The sequence below is a fragment of the Scophthalmus maximus genome, chromosome 12, assembly GCF_022379125.1.
Source record: "Scophthalmus maximus strain ysfricsl-2021 chromosome 12, ASM2237912v1, whole genome shotgun sequence".
Classification (NCBI taxonomy): domain Eukaryota; kingdom Metazoa; phylum Chordata; class Actinopteri; order Pleuronectiformes; family Scophthalmidae; genus Scophthalmus; species Scophthalmus maximus.
In genome coordinates this window covers 1,098,335-1,117,686 of record NC_061526.1, presented here as the reverse complement: position 1 = coordinate 1,117,686, position 19,352 = coordinate 1,098,335, and the positions used below count along the sequence as shown (strand labels likewise).

Below are 19,352 nucleotides of genomic sequence, written 5' to 3'. Positions count from 1 at the left end.
ACAAAAAATATTGCAGCAATTGCAGCTTCGTTGGCCCCCTACAAGCCAGTTTTTGGTCAAATTTTCATGTTTAAACATCTGGATCTTCAAATCTTTAAACATATGCTTATTCTTCCATAGCGGCTATCTCCTCCCAGGGCTTTTGAGCTACATACACCGTAGTCATTGGCATCCACTGTTTTTCTCAATCTTATGATGCCCTCCACACTCACTGGCTTGGAGACCCAAGGTTTGCCACCTCTGGGGAGGTTACCACAGGTTACCAAAGCTGCCTTCCAATTTAATGGGCCCAACATCTTATTAGTGAATTTACATGAGGAAATATAATTTGAAATGATAAGGCCTCCCACTTACCGTTAATGGGGTCATGTTAACATTGCCTCTTTATTATATGTAGTAAGTGGCCCTTGTGGATCCCTCAGGTAGTCTTTTAGCTCCCAAGCTACAAGAACCAAGCCAATTATTAATTTACCAGTCTGCCAGGAAACTACTCCCACCCCTCTCACCGTCAGGGCAGTTCTCATATGCCTCCTCCTCTGCTCTCATTAAAGCTCTCCCTGCTTGTATGGGCACAGAGGAACTGGTCACAATGTTCAATTGCTTTTACACCAATACTCTTACCTCAGTTTACCCTTACAGAATCAGAATGGAAGATCTCAGCCCTGGTTTGACTCTAACCTGTGCAATTGGGCAGGAGTGCAGGAGAGCGGTGCATAAATGTAAAAAAGAGAAGCCCAAATGTCTCATCAGCATCTGAGATACTTGCTGGCTTTAAACCAACGTTGTGTCAAAGCAACCAAATGCTTACCAAAAGAACCAAATGTTAAATAGACCCAGCGCTCAACCCTGCAGTCCAAAATTTTAATGATCAGAACAGAACAGAGAACAGAGACAGCAGAGAGCCCCAGGACCAAGAACTGCAGAAAACTCCAGGACCATCCCTCCAGATGGGTATGCCCTTTTTCAACTTTGAAAAGGTAAGATGGCAGGTTGTATACACAGCCATCACATTATAAGTAGTTCTTAAAAGCGAGTAAAAATCCAAAAGACAAATAAAATCAACCACAATTTTAAATGGTATCATAAAAATTTGACTAAAAACTAGACAAATTCAGTTTCTGACAGAACTGCAAGACGTTACGTAAAATGGCATCATGAGCTATGACGCAGATGAATGCAGAAGGGAGTGGCAAGATGAATTTGAATGTTAATACAAAGAAAGATTCTTTCATGTTTTCTTTAGTTAGGTCTGTGTGTGTGTGTGTGTGTGTGTGTGTGTGTGTTTGTGTGTGTGTGTGTGTGTGTTTGTGTTTTCTTAAATGCAAAAATATATTAAGTTCCACACGTTATGTTGATGAGGAAATCTAGTTGTTGTTTTTTTTACATTTTCTTTCTTCAAGCAATGCACGTTTTACAAACTTTTCTAGTCAATATATTATGAGTATTAGTAAAATAACATAATGCTACAAACAAACCAAGCTAGTCACAGTCAATAGTGGCATAGCCAGCGTGTGACAGGCGGAACCTTGTGCAGAGTTTGTTAAACTCGGCTACCTTAAGAGCGACGGACTTCCTGTCAGGTCTTTATTGCATTAAAAAAAACATTAGATAACGCCAATAATGACGGCTTCTGTGTCTATTCAAATATTTAATATTGGCCTGTTTATATATGTCTATGTGAATTTAATTGACTTAGTATATTAGAAAATAAAATAGCGCAAAACAGGAAGTGAAATGAAGTGACCAATCAGCTCCGCGGAAAAAGAGTCATGCGCGGTGGAGCCTTTCCATTGTCGTGGTGTGTCTGTGAAGGTTAACGCGTAAACTGTAGCTAAAACATATCTGAAAATAAATGGAGCCACAATAGTAATTTGATCAAGGTTGGATACGTTTCATCGGCGGTTATACGTAGTTTACAGTAGTCCTCCGTGAGCACAGACTCAGGTAAGACGCCACGTTGTTACTGCTGAGAGGACTGAGAGGAGTCTGCTACACTTAGCTTTAATATGGCAACTCAAACACCAACAGCATAACCGGGACATGAACTTCTTTGGAGCTTTCTTTTTATGAATTGGATTCCATATATATATATTAAGATTTATATATTGAAGCCAATTCATAAAAAGAAAGCTACAAAGGAAATTGACTAGGAAATTTGACTAATATGTGTATATATATATATATATATATATATACATATTAGTCAAATTTATGGAATTGGGAATAGCAAAAACTAAATATTATTGGCAAATCAGTTTTTGTGTTCTCATTACTAGGGCTGCAACTAATGATTATTTTCATAATTGATTAATCTGTTGATTATTTTCGCGGTTAATCGATTAGTTTTTTGGTCCATGAAATGTCATAAAATGTCGATCTTGTTTCCCAAACCCCAAGATGATTTTGTTTTGTCCACACACCAAAGATATTTAGTTTACTGTCATAGAGAAGCAAAGAAACCAGAAAATATAAACATTTAAGAAGCCGAAATAGGAGAATTTGGACGTTTTTTCCATAAAAACTACTTGAACCAATTAATCGATTATCAAAAATAGTTGGCGATTAATTTAGTGATCGCTTACTAATCAATTAAACGATTAACTGTTGCAGCACTACTCATTACAGATAAGGCATGACTGTGTTTCTGTCCAGATAGTCTGCAGGCTGCCATCATTGTTTTTGATTTGGAAGCACAAGAGGTGCAACTTGGTAGATGAGCTTTTAAAAAAAGAAAATTTGAAATCATAAAGTGGATTGAAAATATTGTTATCAAGAGAGTGGTGAGAGTCCCTGGGGATTCTGAAAATACCTTAAGAATAACAGTCCCTTTTCCGAAGGTATGAACTAAGCAGGGCACCGATTACTGCCCGTTCCCAAGGTTCTGAAATCTGTGTATAGCATCATGACACAAAGATTTTAGGTATCTGATATTGTATTTGACTAGTCTTAATGTAATATATCTATAAATACATCCCAATATATTAGGGTAATCTGTAATTTGATCTGTCCTTTATTTTAACCATGAAGGTCCCATTGAAATCAGAAGAGTATCTCTTCCAGTCACCATGGGCAGCAAATGAAATGAAAAAAGTTTCATATACGAGTAAGAGCAGGGACGGATAACAAATGAGTTAAATTGGCAAAAATGTATTATAGAAAATGCACATATTTTGAATAGTCCTTCTTAGTAGTCAACATGCAATAGCACATATCTTAAATTATTGCAATAAAAGCAAGTAGTCAAAACGCACTTTTAGATATCCAAAATTCAAGTGAAACCCGCGAGACGCCAGAATGGATCAGGTGTACGTCTGAACACACAAGTTTGAAAGTTCTGCTTCACCTCCAAAATGTTGTTTGAAGGGAAACGCCACAGATTGGGGGGGGGGGGCTCCTATAAACACAGCATTTCATCACCACCCAAACATATTCACCTTATTATTGTGTATGACAAGCAGTGAATTGTCATATTTGAGATGCTGTTTGAGGTCCAGTTACAAACATAGTGTGTGTACCTGCAGAAGATCCAGAGCTGTACCAGTGTATTTTAACTTTTGATAGATGTGTTGTGTTGACATACTATATATGTTTGCAGATAAGTTATAAGAAATTGCAACAAAGATAATCAGAGGTTTGTGCTCATTTAGAAACGGTGTGTCCATCATATAGTTTGTCCCTCAGAGAGCACTGACGGGTGAAAGCTCAGTATCTCAGACGTCAAGTTTAACAGTGTGTGTGCGGCAATACTGTTGTGTCTGTTCCCCTCGGTGTAACCACTCTTCTTCTCTCTGTTAAGTTCTGCAGCCATGTCCAACTACGCCATCCGCATGGCCAGGCTGAGCGCTCAGATCTTCAGCGGGGTCGTGCGTCCGACAGACTCCAGATCCATGAAGGTGGTCCAGATGTTCCAGGAACCTCCCATGGCCCAGAGGAAGGAGGTGTATGAGTGGTACCCACATCACAAGATCTACTTTGCCATGACCCAGAAGCTCAGGTTCATGGGACTGTTCAGGTACTGTAGGATCTGCAGACCCGGGTTGTGACTCTTAGTTTGATCTTTGACAATATTTGCCATGAAATCATTCGATGAAATGTTCTTTTAAATGTATTTTTTTCACTCAGTATAGCGGCTGATCACCAAAATTACTGATAATGGTAAATTTTCACTTTAAAGGATTACACTCATGGAAATGAATAGCTGCTAATGTTTAAATCAGTCAGTACTTCCTGCGACTATTTTGCATTAAAAGTCCTCCAGGACACTGGGGGGTCGTCAGGCTCTCTTAGCTAACACTAACTGTCTGCTGACACACCTGCCGTCCTCTCGTGGATGGGGTGCCTCTGCGTGCACTGGTAGTTTCTGGTTTCTATTCCTCACATTTGCATATTCAACAGTGATTGGTTTTCTGTATTTGTGACGTGCTTAATCTAGCTAGAAGTGCACAGAAATCTCCTCTTCCAGGAGAGGAATGTGAAAACACCTCTAAAGTGACAACATGTGCTCGGTTACAAGTCTTTAATGTCCGACAGAGGACAGAAACAGAAGAAAAACACCTTTTTGAGTGGAGGGGGAATTTAAATTAATCGGTGAGTGAAAGTTTAAAAAAGGGGGAGAAAATTAGATATGTTAGTGTGGATGTAACCCCGAGTAAACACAGTGGAGGTTTCAATGAAATGTTTTCCTTTTCAGAGATGAGCATGAAGACTTCAAAGACGAAATGAGTCGCCTGAGGAAACTAAGAGGGAAAGGGAAACCGAAGAAAGGAGAGGGGAAGAGAGCGGGCAAGAAGAAATGAGCCAGAACTTTCCTGCTCCTTGATCCTTTTTACAGGACTTATGATATTATGTTTTTTTTTGGCGGAAGACAGCAGTGGACTGTAAACTCTCTGTGTGTGTTTGTATGTGTGAAGGGCCGGGCTGCTAATCCTGAAAGAATTCCATTGGTCGGGTCATGACTGTCCTGTTGCTCTGTCTGAAGCGTCACTATGCTGGCATGAAGAAAACCTGGGGTCAGCGTGATACGTGAAACATTCTCATCTATGTCTGACGTACTGACGTGAATTCCAGACCTCGTATTGTTGAACATGCGCGGTCGTCTGCATTTGAGTTGCAGGGGGTGAAACGGGACAGAGAAGGAAGTAGACCATCGAATGCTGATTATTTGCTTTAGAGAGTACACATGACAAAGTGAGGCCTATGGTCATGCCTTTTCAAGATTTGTGTATTAATAACACATTTTGGACTATTGTACCATTACATGTTGTTAGCCAATGCTAGCTTCACTGTGAGGGAATGGCTGGAAACTGATGTAAAGAAACACACATCTTTCACGTTTTGAAAATAAAGTCAATGTGAAAAATGTACAGTGTTACAAAGCTCTTTCAGCCTGCTGATCAAGACAATAAGCTGATGTCGGTAATGTGTTAAGGTGACTTATGCTCATATTCGGGTTCATACTTTTAATTTTGGTTATAACTTGAAAAAGTTTACATGCTCTAATGTTCAGAAAAGTCATCAGTGTTCTCATACTGCCCATTCCTGCAGCTCCTCTTTTCACCCTCTGTGTAAAACGCCTGGATTTCTTTTAGCTCCTCCTTCTGATGAACCCCAGTGTGCTCTGATTGGCCAGCTGGCCAAGTCTATTGTGATTGGAAATGTCACAGCAGAGATGTCTTCACCAGAGAAGTGGAGATTCTCAGGCGGGGTTACCCCAAAAGAGTCCAACTGTGACATCAGAGTGGGAGAGAAATCTGAACCAGTTGTTCAGAGCCAGGCTGGAGGGTTTAGCCAGCTCACAAAACAATGACAGGTTGTCATTTTGTCTTTTTTCACAGTTTGTGGGCCCGCTGCCTCCACAGATACACACATATATGCGCACAAACACTAAGAAAGTGTCACCTTACACTTTTGAGAACTCCAGCATGTTCAATGTCTCACAGCTCAGCAGGGGAACCCTGTAGCTCCAAAGCTCAAGGTCTTAGGAATATTCTCACCTGTGCTGGATCACTGCAGGTGGGTACAGGACAGAAACATTAATAAATGTAGAGAAAAAAATGATAGGCTGTGCGTGGTCTAAACGGACGGTTACTGATGTAGCTTCAAGCCAAGATGACCAACTGCCTTTGGAAACCAAACCAACTTTTTCTTGCAAAATACAGAGGTCAAATTTGTGTTTCTTCTGTCTTCTGCCTGGTTCCTCAACCCATGTGCGACCCACTATACAGCATCACTCCACATCTGGACACGTGTTAGCACACTCACAGAAAATCCTCCTGGCTGTTAGCCAACACTGGGATAACAGCCGAAATCAGCCGATATGTACTGGACTTGGACCAAAGACCCAGTCATATGTTAAATAATAATTTAGCTATCTGCATGTAAATCAGATCTGGTAATATTATTTTCGGTCAAATTGTCAGTAAACGGAATTACTACAAAAGGATTATACCTTGCACAGCTCCTAGATTCTCACTTCATCTGGAGGCCAGCCTTGTGCCTGGATGGTCAATGGATTTTGATGAAATCAGTTACATGGGGCAGGATAAAGATAAAGTTAGTGATGTGAGAGAAATGACAGAACACCCCAGCCAGTGATAGTGTAACACTGATCCTGAGTCAGCTGTGTGAGTTCTTTTTAAATATATTTTCAGTGGAAACACATTTGCATAGCATGGAAGAGGACTAAGGCCATGTGAAAATATTTTTTAGAAAATATATTCTCAAAATTCTTAATTTAAATTCAAAATTCTTAATTACAATATTTTAAATGTTTAATTTAAACTCAGAATTCTGACTTAATTTTCAGAATGAAGTTCGATTCAACTCTATTCTCAAGATTATCAGAATTAAGTTCAAAAATTAATTCTGACTTTTGGCTAAGAATTCTTTCTGTATTCTCAAAATCCTTAACTTAATCTCAGGATGCTGACTTTATCCTCAGAATGATGCATTTTGTTATCAGAATTATAAAATTAGTCTCAGAGAATTCTGACTAGAGATTAATCTTTGAATTATTTCTTTTTTCCCTCAGAATTCCTTTAATTTAAACTCGTAACAAACTCAGACTGGGGTCAATCTCAGAATTCTGAGTTTATTCATAGAATCAAATCCTTACTTTTTATTTCTCAAAAGAAAACATTTTTCAAAATTGCAAAAGAAGATCCAGCTACACTCAATTATCTTTTTAAAAAAAAAGCACGAATACATTAACACACTACCCTCATCCTCTTCCGTACAATAGACACGTATTCCAGAATCCAGAAATCCTCATAAAAATTAAAATAAAATTCTTGTCATATTCAAGCTCTCAAGAGAGGCTGTGTACATTTTAACCTTTTTTAAAAAATAAAAAAAATTGCACCACGTGGCCAATTCAAACGGAGTATTTTTAACATCGGTTAATGAGTTTCACGTTCCCGCCATCCAATCGAAATGGTGTAGAGGGAGTGCACTTGGAAACCTGTGATTATTGAGGCCATGGTGATGATAACGACGGTGATTACACATTTTCATGACAAGTTAACAGTAGCAGTTGCGTGCCATCCATCCAGTCCACGTCGCTGCCGTCGCCCCGCGTCTCTGTCTCCCCCTCCTGTCCTCAGCACCAGCCTGCGTTTCCCTCTTATTATTTTCCACTCAGTTTCTCGCAGTTTAAAATGGCGGCGTTGAGCAGCGCCGAGTCCCCACCGCCCGTCTTTAACGGAGACACCGCGGAGCGGGAGCCGGGCCTGGAGGAGCTGGGCCCCGGGCTGGACAGCTCCTGCTCGCCGGGGATGCCCGGAGGTCCGCAGGAGGAGGAGGTAAGCGCACACGGCGGCGGGTCGGCGGGTGTTGGCCAGGCAGGGGCCACGGGCTGCGAGCGGAGGCAATTGGATGTAAATCTTCAGGAAACACCGGCTGTAACATGGATCGTGCAGTGCAGGGGGCGAGGGACGATGGGCTAAATGTAAACGGGAGCCACCCGAGCGCTGGGTCTCCCCCTTCCGCGGCCCACCACCTCCAGCGGCCGGACCGATGCGACAGAGCCCAGTGAGCGGGAGGGGGAGGCTTTTCTATTCGGCCGAGCCTGTGTTTATTTCGGGCCTGTTTTATTCCATTCGCTCCCGGCTTCATTTTCCAGGCTCGCTGCAGCTGCAGCCTTGTGCGCCAACACACACACACACACACACACACACACACACACTCACACACACACTGGTGTTGACACAACAAAGACACGCAATTACGCTGCCTTCAAATGGGTTTATTGTGCATTCTAATGTGGCCGAAGTTTAATTCTCACCAGAGTTTCATCTCCTCAAAGGGCTCATGATGATGATGATGATGATGATGGAGGTGGGAGCCAAGTCGTGTGTGTGTGTGTGTGTGTGTGTGTCTTTTGAGGTGGGGGCGGTGATCCTAAAGACCTTAATATGGATAAAAGTAGCCTGTGTATCTTAGTTGCACCTCAAAACACACACACGCACAATGACAGGTGGAACCATCGGCCCAGGTTGTGTCCTCACAGCGTCTTCAGACCAGAGGCCTTCCTGCTGGACCGTGACAGGAAGCTGCATCACACCAGCTGGATGCTTGTAACTCAGAATCACTGGCATTAAAATATTAAAAAATAAAAAGGTTTCTAATATATTAGATTAGTACTGAAGTCAGATGTTCGCTGTTATTTCACACGTCACTTCTGTGACCCGTCCCTCTCCGGCGTCTGTCGCCCCTGAGCCCCAGTTTTAGTGGTGAAGCGTTTTCTCGTTGACGTGTCAGATCGGCTCTTGTGTTGTACTTTTGGGGGCAGGCGCCTGTCATCGTTACCGTCTCTGGGCTTTCTCTGTCATCACTCATTGGAAAAGTCAATGGAGGTGATCTAGGGCTGAACGATTAATTGCATTTGCGATAATATCGCAATATGAAAAAACACGATTTTCTAACCGCAAGGGATGCGATTTCACGGGTCACGTGATACGCGAGCGAATGGAGCACTCGGTTCCAAAACAAGCATCAGTCACGCTGCACTAACCTACTGCGCATTGTCCTCAAGCTCAACAGAACAGTCAGAAACTGATACAGCGGAGACTTTAGCCTCGAAGAGGAACAGCATGTTGGTTTTAAAAAGGACGATGTTGCGCAGCGTCAGATGCTGTGCAGAACATGCCGCGCTACCGTTGCTACTTCATGGGGCAACACCACCAACCTGTATCAGCGCTTGACACAGCGCCACAGCAGCTACATGACGAGTGTACGGCCAACAAGTCAGTGACAGTTGTGACGAACACAGAACCACATGAGAGTTGTTTGAGACTGTTACTCCAAGACTGAAAATGTCTCACGTGGCACCGTGAGGTGACGAACACCACGACTATTCCCTCGTTAAAGAGACAGGCGGCTAACAGAGAGAGAGCTCTCTCCCCTTCCCCTCTTCAACACATCTCGCTCTCTGTCAGTGTTGTGTGTGGGTGTGTGTGCGCGTGCGCTAATTATAATCGCAAATCAAATCGCAATCGCAATATCTGTTAAAAAAAAATGCGATTCGATATTTTACCCATATCGTTCAGCCTTAAGGTGATCTCTCCGCTGCTGCTGTGTTTAAACTGCGTTTTATCAGACAACGTAATCATGAAACAATCAGTTTGTCTCCAGAAACCACTTGTTCATCACACAGAGGTGTGTGTGCGTGTGTGTGTGCTATTACATTCACGTAAACCTAGTTTTTGCTGCACGTGTTGGAACAGAGTAATTAACAATAATAATAATAATAATAATAATAACACTGTCCACTGTCAATAATAAAATACATTTTCTATATACATTCACATTGAATGTATACATAGATTTCAGGCCTAGCCAAAATTAAACACACACACAGGCTAGAATCAAGCATTAGCAGCAGGCATATGTTGGATGAAAGTATGTTTTTTTTCTTCATATTGCTCAGCACGCTTGTGAGGATTGGCAGAAGTGAAATGGTGTCCCATGTCCTGACCAAGTGGCAGCGCGCTGTAACGTTACCCGTTGGTTTGCGTTGCGAGCTGCCGTCTTTGAGGCCTCAACTTTCGCATTTTGACCAACACACATTGTTTATTTTGCAAAATGGATGTGGAATGGGGGGCAGGTGTGATGAAGGAGAGCTCGTCCACTGTGCGGCCACCTGCGCCTGCAACCTATGCACCGATTGGATGGTACCAGCTGTCAATCAAGCTGTATCCACGCCCCAATGTATAGGGTGCTTTATCGTCTACTATAGATTGAACCATTAACTCCTCAAAAAAAAAACTATGAGTGTCGCCAATTGGACATAGTCATTTACAGTCTATCCGCAGGGAGAGCTCCAGTAGGCTCATTCACTTTGTGCAAAAGTATTTAAAAGAAACTCCAATGATCTGGGCTGGGTTGGTTTTAAAGTTTGGGGACTTGAACAGACAGATTGAGAAATGTTACAGATCTGTGCAGCATAGGTTGAGACACCCTGACCTTTAGATCTTAGTAATCGGCCAAGCTCCTAAATCGCTGGATCCCACATTTCCTGTTATTGAACAATTGAGAGTTTCCGAAGTCGATCAGAGTTACAGTAACAATGATGATAAGGACATCATTTAGGTTATTTTCTCACACCTTCACTTTTTGCATACTTTGTGTCGTAGATTAAATTTTTGATGGTTTAAATTGGCCATTTCTTCCCAGCAATCTACCCACTCAATAACATAGTCAAAACATCTGTTTAGATTGTGAACTTTCTAGCTAGATTGTGAAATATCTCAAAGTCTAGTATTCAGACCCTTGGCTGTTACTCTCCAAATTGTGATCAGTTCACTCCTTTTCGCTTTAATGAACTCCACCAAGGAGGTCATGTTTTCGCCCCTGTCCGATTATTGGTTGGTTGGTGTGTTTGATGGTTAGCTGGACTATGAAAAAAACAACTGAACGAGTTCTCGTGAAATTGGAAGGATGGGACATGTGGCCAAGATAAAATTCATTTGATGTTGGAGCGAATCCAGGAATTGTTCTCTCCCCCCCCCCCCCCCCTTTTTTTTTTTTTTACTTTGCAAGATGTAGATATAGTGTGGGCTTATACTCAAGTGAGTATTAGTCTGGAAGCTCTCGGTTCATTTTCGATTTCCAAGAGGCGTTACCAACAGACGCATCTGTTCAGCGATGCAGAATCAACAGACTAGAGCAGAGAGGAGATGCCTGTGTTGATGATTCCACAATGTCTGTAAATGAGTGTCGTCGTTTTTGTGGGAGAAATTTTTAAATATCGGGTACTTTTAGTGAAACGCTCATTCGTAAGCTGCATGGATCTTGGTTCGATAAAATGCATAGTTAGAGGACTGATATCTGTGAGTGTGTGAAATTTGGTGCAGCTTGATTGAATTTAAAGAGGCTGTTGGGTCTTGATTAGGGATACACCGAAATTGTTTGGCCGAAAATAGCACAAAAAAAAGTCTGAATAAGTTAAAAGACCGAATAATTTTTTCCGAAAAATGTTTTTTATTAAGCGATCAAACAAAAAAAGTATTAAATTTTGATCTAATTTATTCATTTTAAGTGTTATTGTGCTTTGTTGGTCTAATGTCTGCTGGAATGTAAAAAAAGTGTTTATAAATTGTATTTTGTTATCGATTTTTTTTCCTTGAAAATCAGGACAAAAAAGTAAAAAGCATATTTAGGCTATTTGTTTTATGCAATGGGGGAAAATTGCCAATTTTTCGGCGTTCGGTATTATTCGGCCAAGTGCTTCATTATTTTTGGTTTTTGCCAACAATTTTCATTTCAGTGCATCCCTAGACTTGGTGGAGGTATGTGCTCTACTGAATGACATTTTAGTTTTAAGTGAGTTGTGTCTAGAAGTCTGGAGTCAATCTGTGGCAAATTAAAATGACTGGACATGTTGTTTTGAACGGATCACGTGTATATAAGGTCTCACGATTGAAAGAGGGGCCTTGGTCAGGGAGGTGACTGCAGAGATGGGAGAGCCCACCAGAAAAGGCCTCAGAAGCACTCCAACATATATGATGCAAGACAATTTTGAAATGTGTCTGGGACAAGTTTCTGTCTGTCGCCTAGTGGTCCAGCCAAAGCCCAAATGTAAACCCCATAGAACATCTGTGGAGAGAGCTGGAGATCACAGTTCACAGGCACTGAGAGGATCTGACAGGAAGAACAGGATAAACTTCCTAAATCCAGGTGCCTAAAGCTTCACCCAAGATGGTTCAAAGTGAAGCAAAATGAGCTTCTACAAAGCACTGCATTAAAGGAGCCATATTATGCTCCAGGCAACTTTTCAGCCTGCCTCCACGTATATTTTGTCGTGGTTTGGGTTGATCGTGCAGACGGTCTGTAAACGAGCCATTCACAGCCCGGGCGTCAAGTGATGTAAGTTGACTCCTGCTACTGGGGTGACCACGGCCCCAACCTGAGCAGCACCTCCCCCCTTGAAGTGCGGAAAAACAGATCGCGTCTACGCCATAATTTTCTCCCTGCAAGCGAACGACGACCGCGGGCATGGCCAAGCTAGACTTCGCGTAGCTCGCAGCTACCGGCCGGCGTAGCTCGCGGCTACCGGCCGGCGTAGCTCGTGGCTACCGGCTGGCGGAGCTAGACTCGCGGCCGGGATGTCGTTAACGTTCTATCGCTCTGTGTGTAATTATGGAGAAAGTGTTCGCTGTTCCTCCCGGGTCTCTACGTCCCCGGGTCTCTACGTCGTGTATGTGCCTTGTTACGTGCGACTGTTGTCATGGCAGCGCAGCGCAGCGCCGTAGTTGCGCAGCAGACCCCGGGAGGAGTGAGGCGGAGCTTTGCGGAACACAAAGGGAGGGGGGCGAGGAGTGAGCAGGAAAGCGCTGGAATCAACCATAGTCTCACAGGGCTGTTTATACAGAAAGAGGAGGGTGCTGTGTGGCTTGATCCTTGAGGTGTTTTGGCATGGAATGGCAAAGACATTTAGTTCACACACCTGAAAACCAATGTAACTTGTCTAAAAGGGGGCATTATATGGGCCCTTTAAGGGACTGAAAACATTTCTAAAACCAAATCAACCAAATTGAGTAATGGGTCCAAATGTCAAATTTTGTCCTTTTAAAATTAAAGTGTGCTAAGAGAAAAAGGGACCAGAGTAATTCTGGAAACACAACACATGTTGTGTTGCTTTTGACGTGAAATATTGAAGGAAAACACCACCATTTTTGCATGTTTGAGCCCGTAACCAAGTTATCAGTACTTCACCCATCCCCATTTTCTAAAGAATCGCCTTTAACTTGATTTCCTCTCCCATAGGCAGCTTTTGGCTCCAATTCATTTATGTTGCATATGAATGACTTGCTATAGATAGAGAATCCAGTACACTGAATATCTATAGCCCTTTTCCTACAACTGTTTAATGTCACATCTTAAGTCCCAGGAACTGGACAGATGGTTAGGTCGAAATCCAACCTTTGCTTTCATTATTGATTTTATTTGCAGATTATTCTCTCAGGATAAGCAATTTGTAGTTTGTCAGCAAAATGTCAGTAAATTGCATAATTTTCCAAAAACCAACCAATATTTATATATCGGTAGGGCTCTAATTTTCAATGGTGCGTTAAGTTGAATATCAGCTCTCAAAAGTGCCAGTTTCAGTTATGAGATATGTCAGAAATTCAAATCCTAAAGACACTTCAGTGTAATGTAATGTCACTGAAAAAAGGAAATGATTTGTTCTGCGTCTGACGTTTAAGCCTCAGTTGTTTAAGTATCCATGATGTCATCACTAGGGAAGTTTTAGTACACCTTGTGTCTTTACAAAAGTATGGTAATATCGGTCTGAAAGAAAAGCTAAAATGCAACTAAATGTTAACCTAAAGCTGCTGTCGGTAGGATTTGCAAAAATAACTTTTTTTCATATTTGCTGAAACTGTCGCTCTATGCTGGTAGTAATATGTGAGACAGATTGTCTGTGACAGACTCTGGGTCTTTCAGCTCCCTCTACTGCCTTTAACGCCATTTGCCAGAATCCACCGCGCCCGAGCAAAAATCTCCAATCACAGCCAGGGGGCGTCTCTCCGCTCTGTCAGTCATCCGGGTACGAGCTGGGCAGCGCTGCAAAACCTGTGCACAGCCTCACCCGCTCGGTCACGACCAAGCTCACGTCTTCGCAACGAGGAGCTCTCAGAAGAAGCAGAGTTAGTTTGAAAACACCGTGGTACAGAAGCGCCAAGCATCGGAAAAACTGCATATACGACAAAGACCACGAGCTAAAAAGAAGGAAGCAGATCGAGCAGATATAAACATCGGAGCGGCTCCACAGATGCAACGACACCGACAGGGTTCACAATCGATACGTTCTGTTTGACCGGTAATTATCTCTGTTTCATTTATCTTTTATTTTCCATGTTATTGTCGCACTCTGTGACCGTGTGTTACTGTGCCGTTGTGATCAGGCTGCTAGTTCTAGGTCCACAGTGCTACGGCTAGTGGTTAGCGGTGTTTGTAGCATAATAGCTGAAAATATGTTCGTGTCCAAGCGGTCTAATCTCTTTTGAGAGTTTTCCAGACTTGTGTGTCGTTGGCTGTGCTTTCGCGACCAAATGCTCCCCCATCATACTGTTTAGTTAGCTTCACTATTTTATCACCAAAGTAGCATCCCTTGCTATGCTAAATGCTAAGTATGTATCGCTATTCACGTTGCTTTTCTCCACAGATGCTGACTTTGCTGGGGGGACAGCTGAGGAAGGAATATTCAACACAACTACTGTATTTTATTCATGTGCAATATTACATCATTGGGTACTTTTTTATGCTTTTCTTTGAGCTACTGCATCGGTAATACTGAACCAGTGAATCTGATTACCCCAAATTAATATATTTGTAATGCCTTGAATTGATTCAAAAGGTTTATTGATAGTAGTAAGTAATCTTCACATTGTTGTATATTTATGCAATGAGAAACCAATCACTTTGAAAATACACTTTATTGCAAAGCAAATACTGAGGTTGCATAAATATTAAAATATAACTTTGAAATAAATAAATAAAATAAAAAAATATATTGCACAGCACAGTATTTACATATAGCACAGTCTGAAGCTAAACCATCTTGGGATGAAACCAGTGCAAGCGGCAGGGACCAACTGGCTGATCACATGAAGATCATCTGTGTCTTCGGCTCCCAGGTCGTCGGGTGTCGGGCCAACACGCCGACCTCTGCCCCGTCTCCCACGGGCGCTGCCTGGTGCGCCTCGTATATCCCTTGCTCGACTGCTCGTCGAAGCAGCCGTGTTTACTTCCACATCGTAGTCCAATGTACCAGTCTCAAAGCTCTAATAATGTTATAAAATATAGATAAAAGCGTCAGTCATCTTGCAAAGCAACAAATGATGTATGTGAAGATAAAGCTGTTAATTTACAGGCCTACCATGTAACACTGCAGTAGCTAACGTGCTAGCTAACGCTAGGTACGTAAATAAGCTAATATAAACTGATTTACGGTCGCCCACGTTCAAAAACACTGACGATGTTGTTTTCACAAAAAGTCACAGGTAATAACGTGAGGAAACTATAATTAACAAAACGTCTTATAGTCTTCTCAATGTGGACAGTAGTCCGTGTTAGCTTCAGGTTAGCTTCTTACCGGTGGGAATGTCATGACTGGCTTCGGTTGCCATGGTAGCGTGCACGGGGCACGGAGGGCTGGGAGGAGCTGTGGAGGAGGAACCCGCTGCCTCTCGGGGGTTCCTCGAGAGGCAGGGGGTTCGTTGGGAGCAGGAGTCGTTGGATTTTGAATTCTGAGACTATGTCCACACTTCTCTCAATCCTACCGACAGCAGCTTTAATGGGGCTCTAAGTGATTCTAAAAGCAATACATGTTTTGTAAAATTTGCGAATATATCTCCTCACGGTCCGCTAGCTGTCGGTCCTGTGTGTGCGCAGTGGAAAAATCTGGGTTTTCAGCTCAGCCCTGGCTCAGTAATTCGAAAACAAAACAAATTGCTCGGGTCGCACCACACTATATTTACTATGTTTACTATGTAAATATTACACGTCGACACGTTAAGAGATGTGCTAGCAGGTGGCGCTGCAAGTCAGCTTTTGGCCTAGTGGTTAGTGTATCGGTCTCCAATACCCAAGGTTGCGGGTTTGCGGCAGTAAAATCACAACAACAACAACAAAGAGAGAAAGAAGCTTTCTCCTAAATCGCCACCCTCACCTATAGTCATGAGCTTCGGGTGAAAATGTTTTCTCGGCTGGGCTTCCCCTTGGAGATAGGGCGAGGCGTTTTACCCACACTGGCCAAAAATGAGACTGAGAAAATAGGGAGATTTACGAAACCATAGCGGGGTGTCTGGGGCTACCCCCCCCCCCCCCCAGAAAAATTTTAGCTTTAAAGACATTGTTTCCCACATTCTGTCCACTTCAAAAGAATGAAAATAAAATAAAAATGAATTCATCTTTTAATGCCTATTGTAGCTAAAAGTGCTCTGCGCCTTGCAGCCTGTAGCACCGTATTTGAAGGAACATATGGTGTGGGCCGGTCCGTTACAAAGAGGAACTCCGCTTTACATAAGTAAATGAAATGGCATTGTATTTTTCTCTTTTCTTCTCTATTTCTCCCTCACCGCTATGAAGTTAGTTTTAAGTAGGATAGGCGGCTGGGACCGTAGTGAATATCCGTCGAATATCCAACAACTAACTTCACCGCGGTTTCTCCCTCACTCGGCACGTCTTCTTCGTCTTCTTCGTCTTCTTCTTCTTCTCTGGGATTTAACAGCAGCTTTCATCCTTAATCTTGCACGACTGTTCACTCCTGGTGCGGACATGAATGTAGAGCTTTTCCGCGGAACAGGTTGAAAACGAAAGTTGGGAAATGTGTGAAATCTTGTCAGAAATCGGGAGAAATGCGGGAGAATTTTGACCGCAGGAGGAAAAATGGGAGAGGGTAGTGAAAACCAGGAGTCTCCCCTGAAAATCGGGAGGGTTGGCAAGTATGGTTTTACCGCCTGTCACACTGTTGCTGCGTGTACTGTAAGGCAGCCAAAAGTTTTTTTTTAAATGTAAAGAGTCAACTCCTTAACATTAAGGTGACATAATTTGGCAGCAGGAGTTCACCTCTATATGAATATGAAGGGGAAGCATTGACCTGGATGATGCAAAGACGACGTCACATTCATTCTTATAACAGTAAGAATAACAGTAGCTCACTGGACGCAAACCACAGAAAAGCCTTTCAAAGGCTTTTCTGTGGTTTGCGTCCAGTGAGCTACTTTCATGCTTCCTCATTTCATGCTTCCTCATTTCGAGCCTATAGAGCATGCTCAGTGGAGTCCTCCAGCAGAGCCAGCTGACCTCCTGTTCGTTATCCGAACATATGAATAGGATAAAACAAAAACAAAATTTCTGATAATAATCAAGAGTAACTTTGAAAGACCATGTCCACCATGTAATCAGCCTTGTCTCTCTGCCAAGTCATGGCGAGATTCATTCTATAGACCTAATACTTAAGATACCGACTCCTTAACATTGTTTGGTGTGTTTCCCCCCACAGATCTGGAACATCAAACAGATGATCAAATTAACACAAGAACACTTAGAGGCTCTTCTGGACAAGTTTGGAGGAGAACACAACCCCCCCTCCATATATCTAGAGGTAAGAAGGGATTTTGGCTTCAGTTAGTACAACTTTGCAGACGACAAAATCTTGTGAACGTCACTCGAGGTTTCAGAGCCGTTGAGTCAGAGCTCTCTGGTGTGTCACCCCCCGTCAGGCCTATGAGGAGTACACCAGTAAGCTTGATGCCCTGCAGCAGAGGGAGCAGCAGCTGCTGGAGGCCATGGGGAACGGCACAGACTTCTCCTGTTCGCCCACTTCCTCGCCGGCCCTCCTGGAGGTCAAGATGGGAGGCTGTGGGGCCGGAGGGGGGGCTCAGGCCTTTCCCTCGGCCCCCAACACCTTGGCCGTCCTGCAGACCCCCACCGACGCCAGCCGAGCCAACCCTCGCTCCCCGCAGAAACCCATCGTCAGGGTCTTCCTGCCCAACAAGCAGAGAACAGTGGTATGTCTGACATCCCCACAGAGGATGCATACGCAGTGAAAATAAAACTACCTTTAGATTAATTTGCAAGAGATATACATTTTTATTTATTTATTTATTTGCAACATTAAACCATGTTACCATTTGATGCATTGTACCACCAGAGTTGACCTTAGGTAGAATAAACATATATACAGTAAGCCAGATGGAGATAGTAATACATTCCTCCATAAGAGAAACAATGCTATAAAGTACCTCTTATTCCTCTCTCTCCCTCTCACCCCGGCTAGGTGTCACCATGTGACTTCCTGTATCCGTTGTTTCAAATTAAAAGCGCTCTGCAGAGTTGTGTAATTGTGACTTTAGTACATTGCGACGGCGTGCGGCCAAAGCAAAGTGTATTCCAACCATTGGCATACAGCGGACACACTGGTGATGAGTAAAAATCAGCCTAACCATCAGTTTAGCGCTGAAGAAGACGTCTGAAAAACCGCAGGTTATCTTGCTCTTCTTATAAATGTGCTTCCTCTGAGGTCTTGACTAGTGTGGAAGTCTCAGACCACAGAAGACACCCTATGCCATGAAGCAGATATGTCTGACGTGGTTAAGGCCTCTTCGTGCTGGGCAGTTTTGGGGCCGTTTCTAGATGAAAGTAAACAATTGTTAGAGATATATTGTTGTTGTCAGTCAGATTTATTGGCCTTAGAGCTCACAGTGAGGTGGATCCACTTGCCTCCTGTGTACCAACCCATGTTTACAAGCCTACCAATCAGAACATGGCGTGGCAGAACACACACACCGATATAGATTATTACTAACCTAAGAGGCCGATAACTGTTATTTGAAACCGATATTTTTCTGCAGTAAAAACACACACACACACACACACACACACGCAGGTAAACATGAACTGCTGAATGAAAATAAGCTCCTCGCCATTAAGGTCGCCCCACTCAATAACGCGTAATTCACGTCTAGCAAATCAGCTTAAAACATAGCTGATACCAATCGTCATAAAAACAACATAGTTTTGTCCTTGTTGCCCTGAATCTCTTAACCAGACTCGAGTGTAGCGCAAGAGTCACTACGGTGAGAGAATTGGCCAGGTTTTACCTTTTTAAGTGGAGTGGACAATGAAGAACCTTATGGTTAGTGCTGCATTGAGTTCATATTCTAGAGCCTTGGAGCTGAAGCTCTGCTGATGAACAATGTGATGTGTGGTGAATGGTTGATGAACAGCGGGAAGCTGCAGATAAAACTAATGGCTACCAGGAGCATTCTCACTCTACGACTTTGCAGTTGACACCTTTCAGCATCCAGCCTCCTCTGCTGTGTTATGTCAGTCCAATGAGTGGTGTT

The 19,352-nt window shown here is 42.9% G+C and overlaps 2 protein-coding genes across 3 annotated transcripts in view; both read left to right on the top strand.

Annotated features, from left to right (window-relative positions):
- Positions 1–1,766: 1,766 nt before the first annotated feature.
- mrps33 (mitochondrial ribosomal protein S33) lies at positions 1,767–5,361 on the top strand. Its single transcript, XM_035619894.2, has 3 exons — positions 1,767–1,944; positions 3,797–4,012; positions 4,691–5,361. The coding sequence occupies exons 2-3, from the start codon at positions 3,807–3,809 to the stop codon at positions 4,794–4,796; spliced, it is 312 nt and encodes a 103-aa protein (XP_035475787.1). The 5' UTR covers positions 1,767–1,944; positions 3,797–3,806; the 3' UTR covers positions 4,797–5,361.
- A 2,105-nt stretch (positions 5,362–7,466) lies between these two features.
- braf (B-Raf proto-oncogene, serine/threonine kinase) overlaps positions 7,467–19,352 on the top strand; it is a 30,199-nt gene continuing 18,313 nt past the window's right edge. Inside the window, exons 1-3 of one of the 2 annotated variants that reach the window (XM_035611595.2) lie at positions 7,467–7,799; positions 17,507–17,608; positions 17,727–18,014. In XM_035611595.2, coding sequence (XP_035467488.1) covers positions 7,656–7,799; positions 17,507–17,608; positions 17,727–18,014 — 534 coding nt within the window. In that variant the 5' untranslated portion in view covers positions 7,467–7,655. The remainder of the gene's footprint in view (positions 7,800–17,506; positions 17,609–17,726; positions 18,015–19,352) is intronic. The other variant, XM_035611604.2, reaches the window with a different exon arrangement.

Coding starts and splice junctions, on each gene's coding strand:
- mrps33 (XM_035619894.2), top strand. CDS start 3,807: ATGTCCAACTACGCCATCCGCATGGCCAGGCTGAGCGCTCAGATCTTC. Junction 4,013..4,690: donor AGGTTCATGGGACTGTTCAG/GTACTGTAGGAT, acceptor TTTCCTTTTCAG/AGATGAGCATGAAGACTTCA.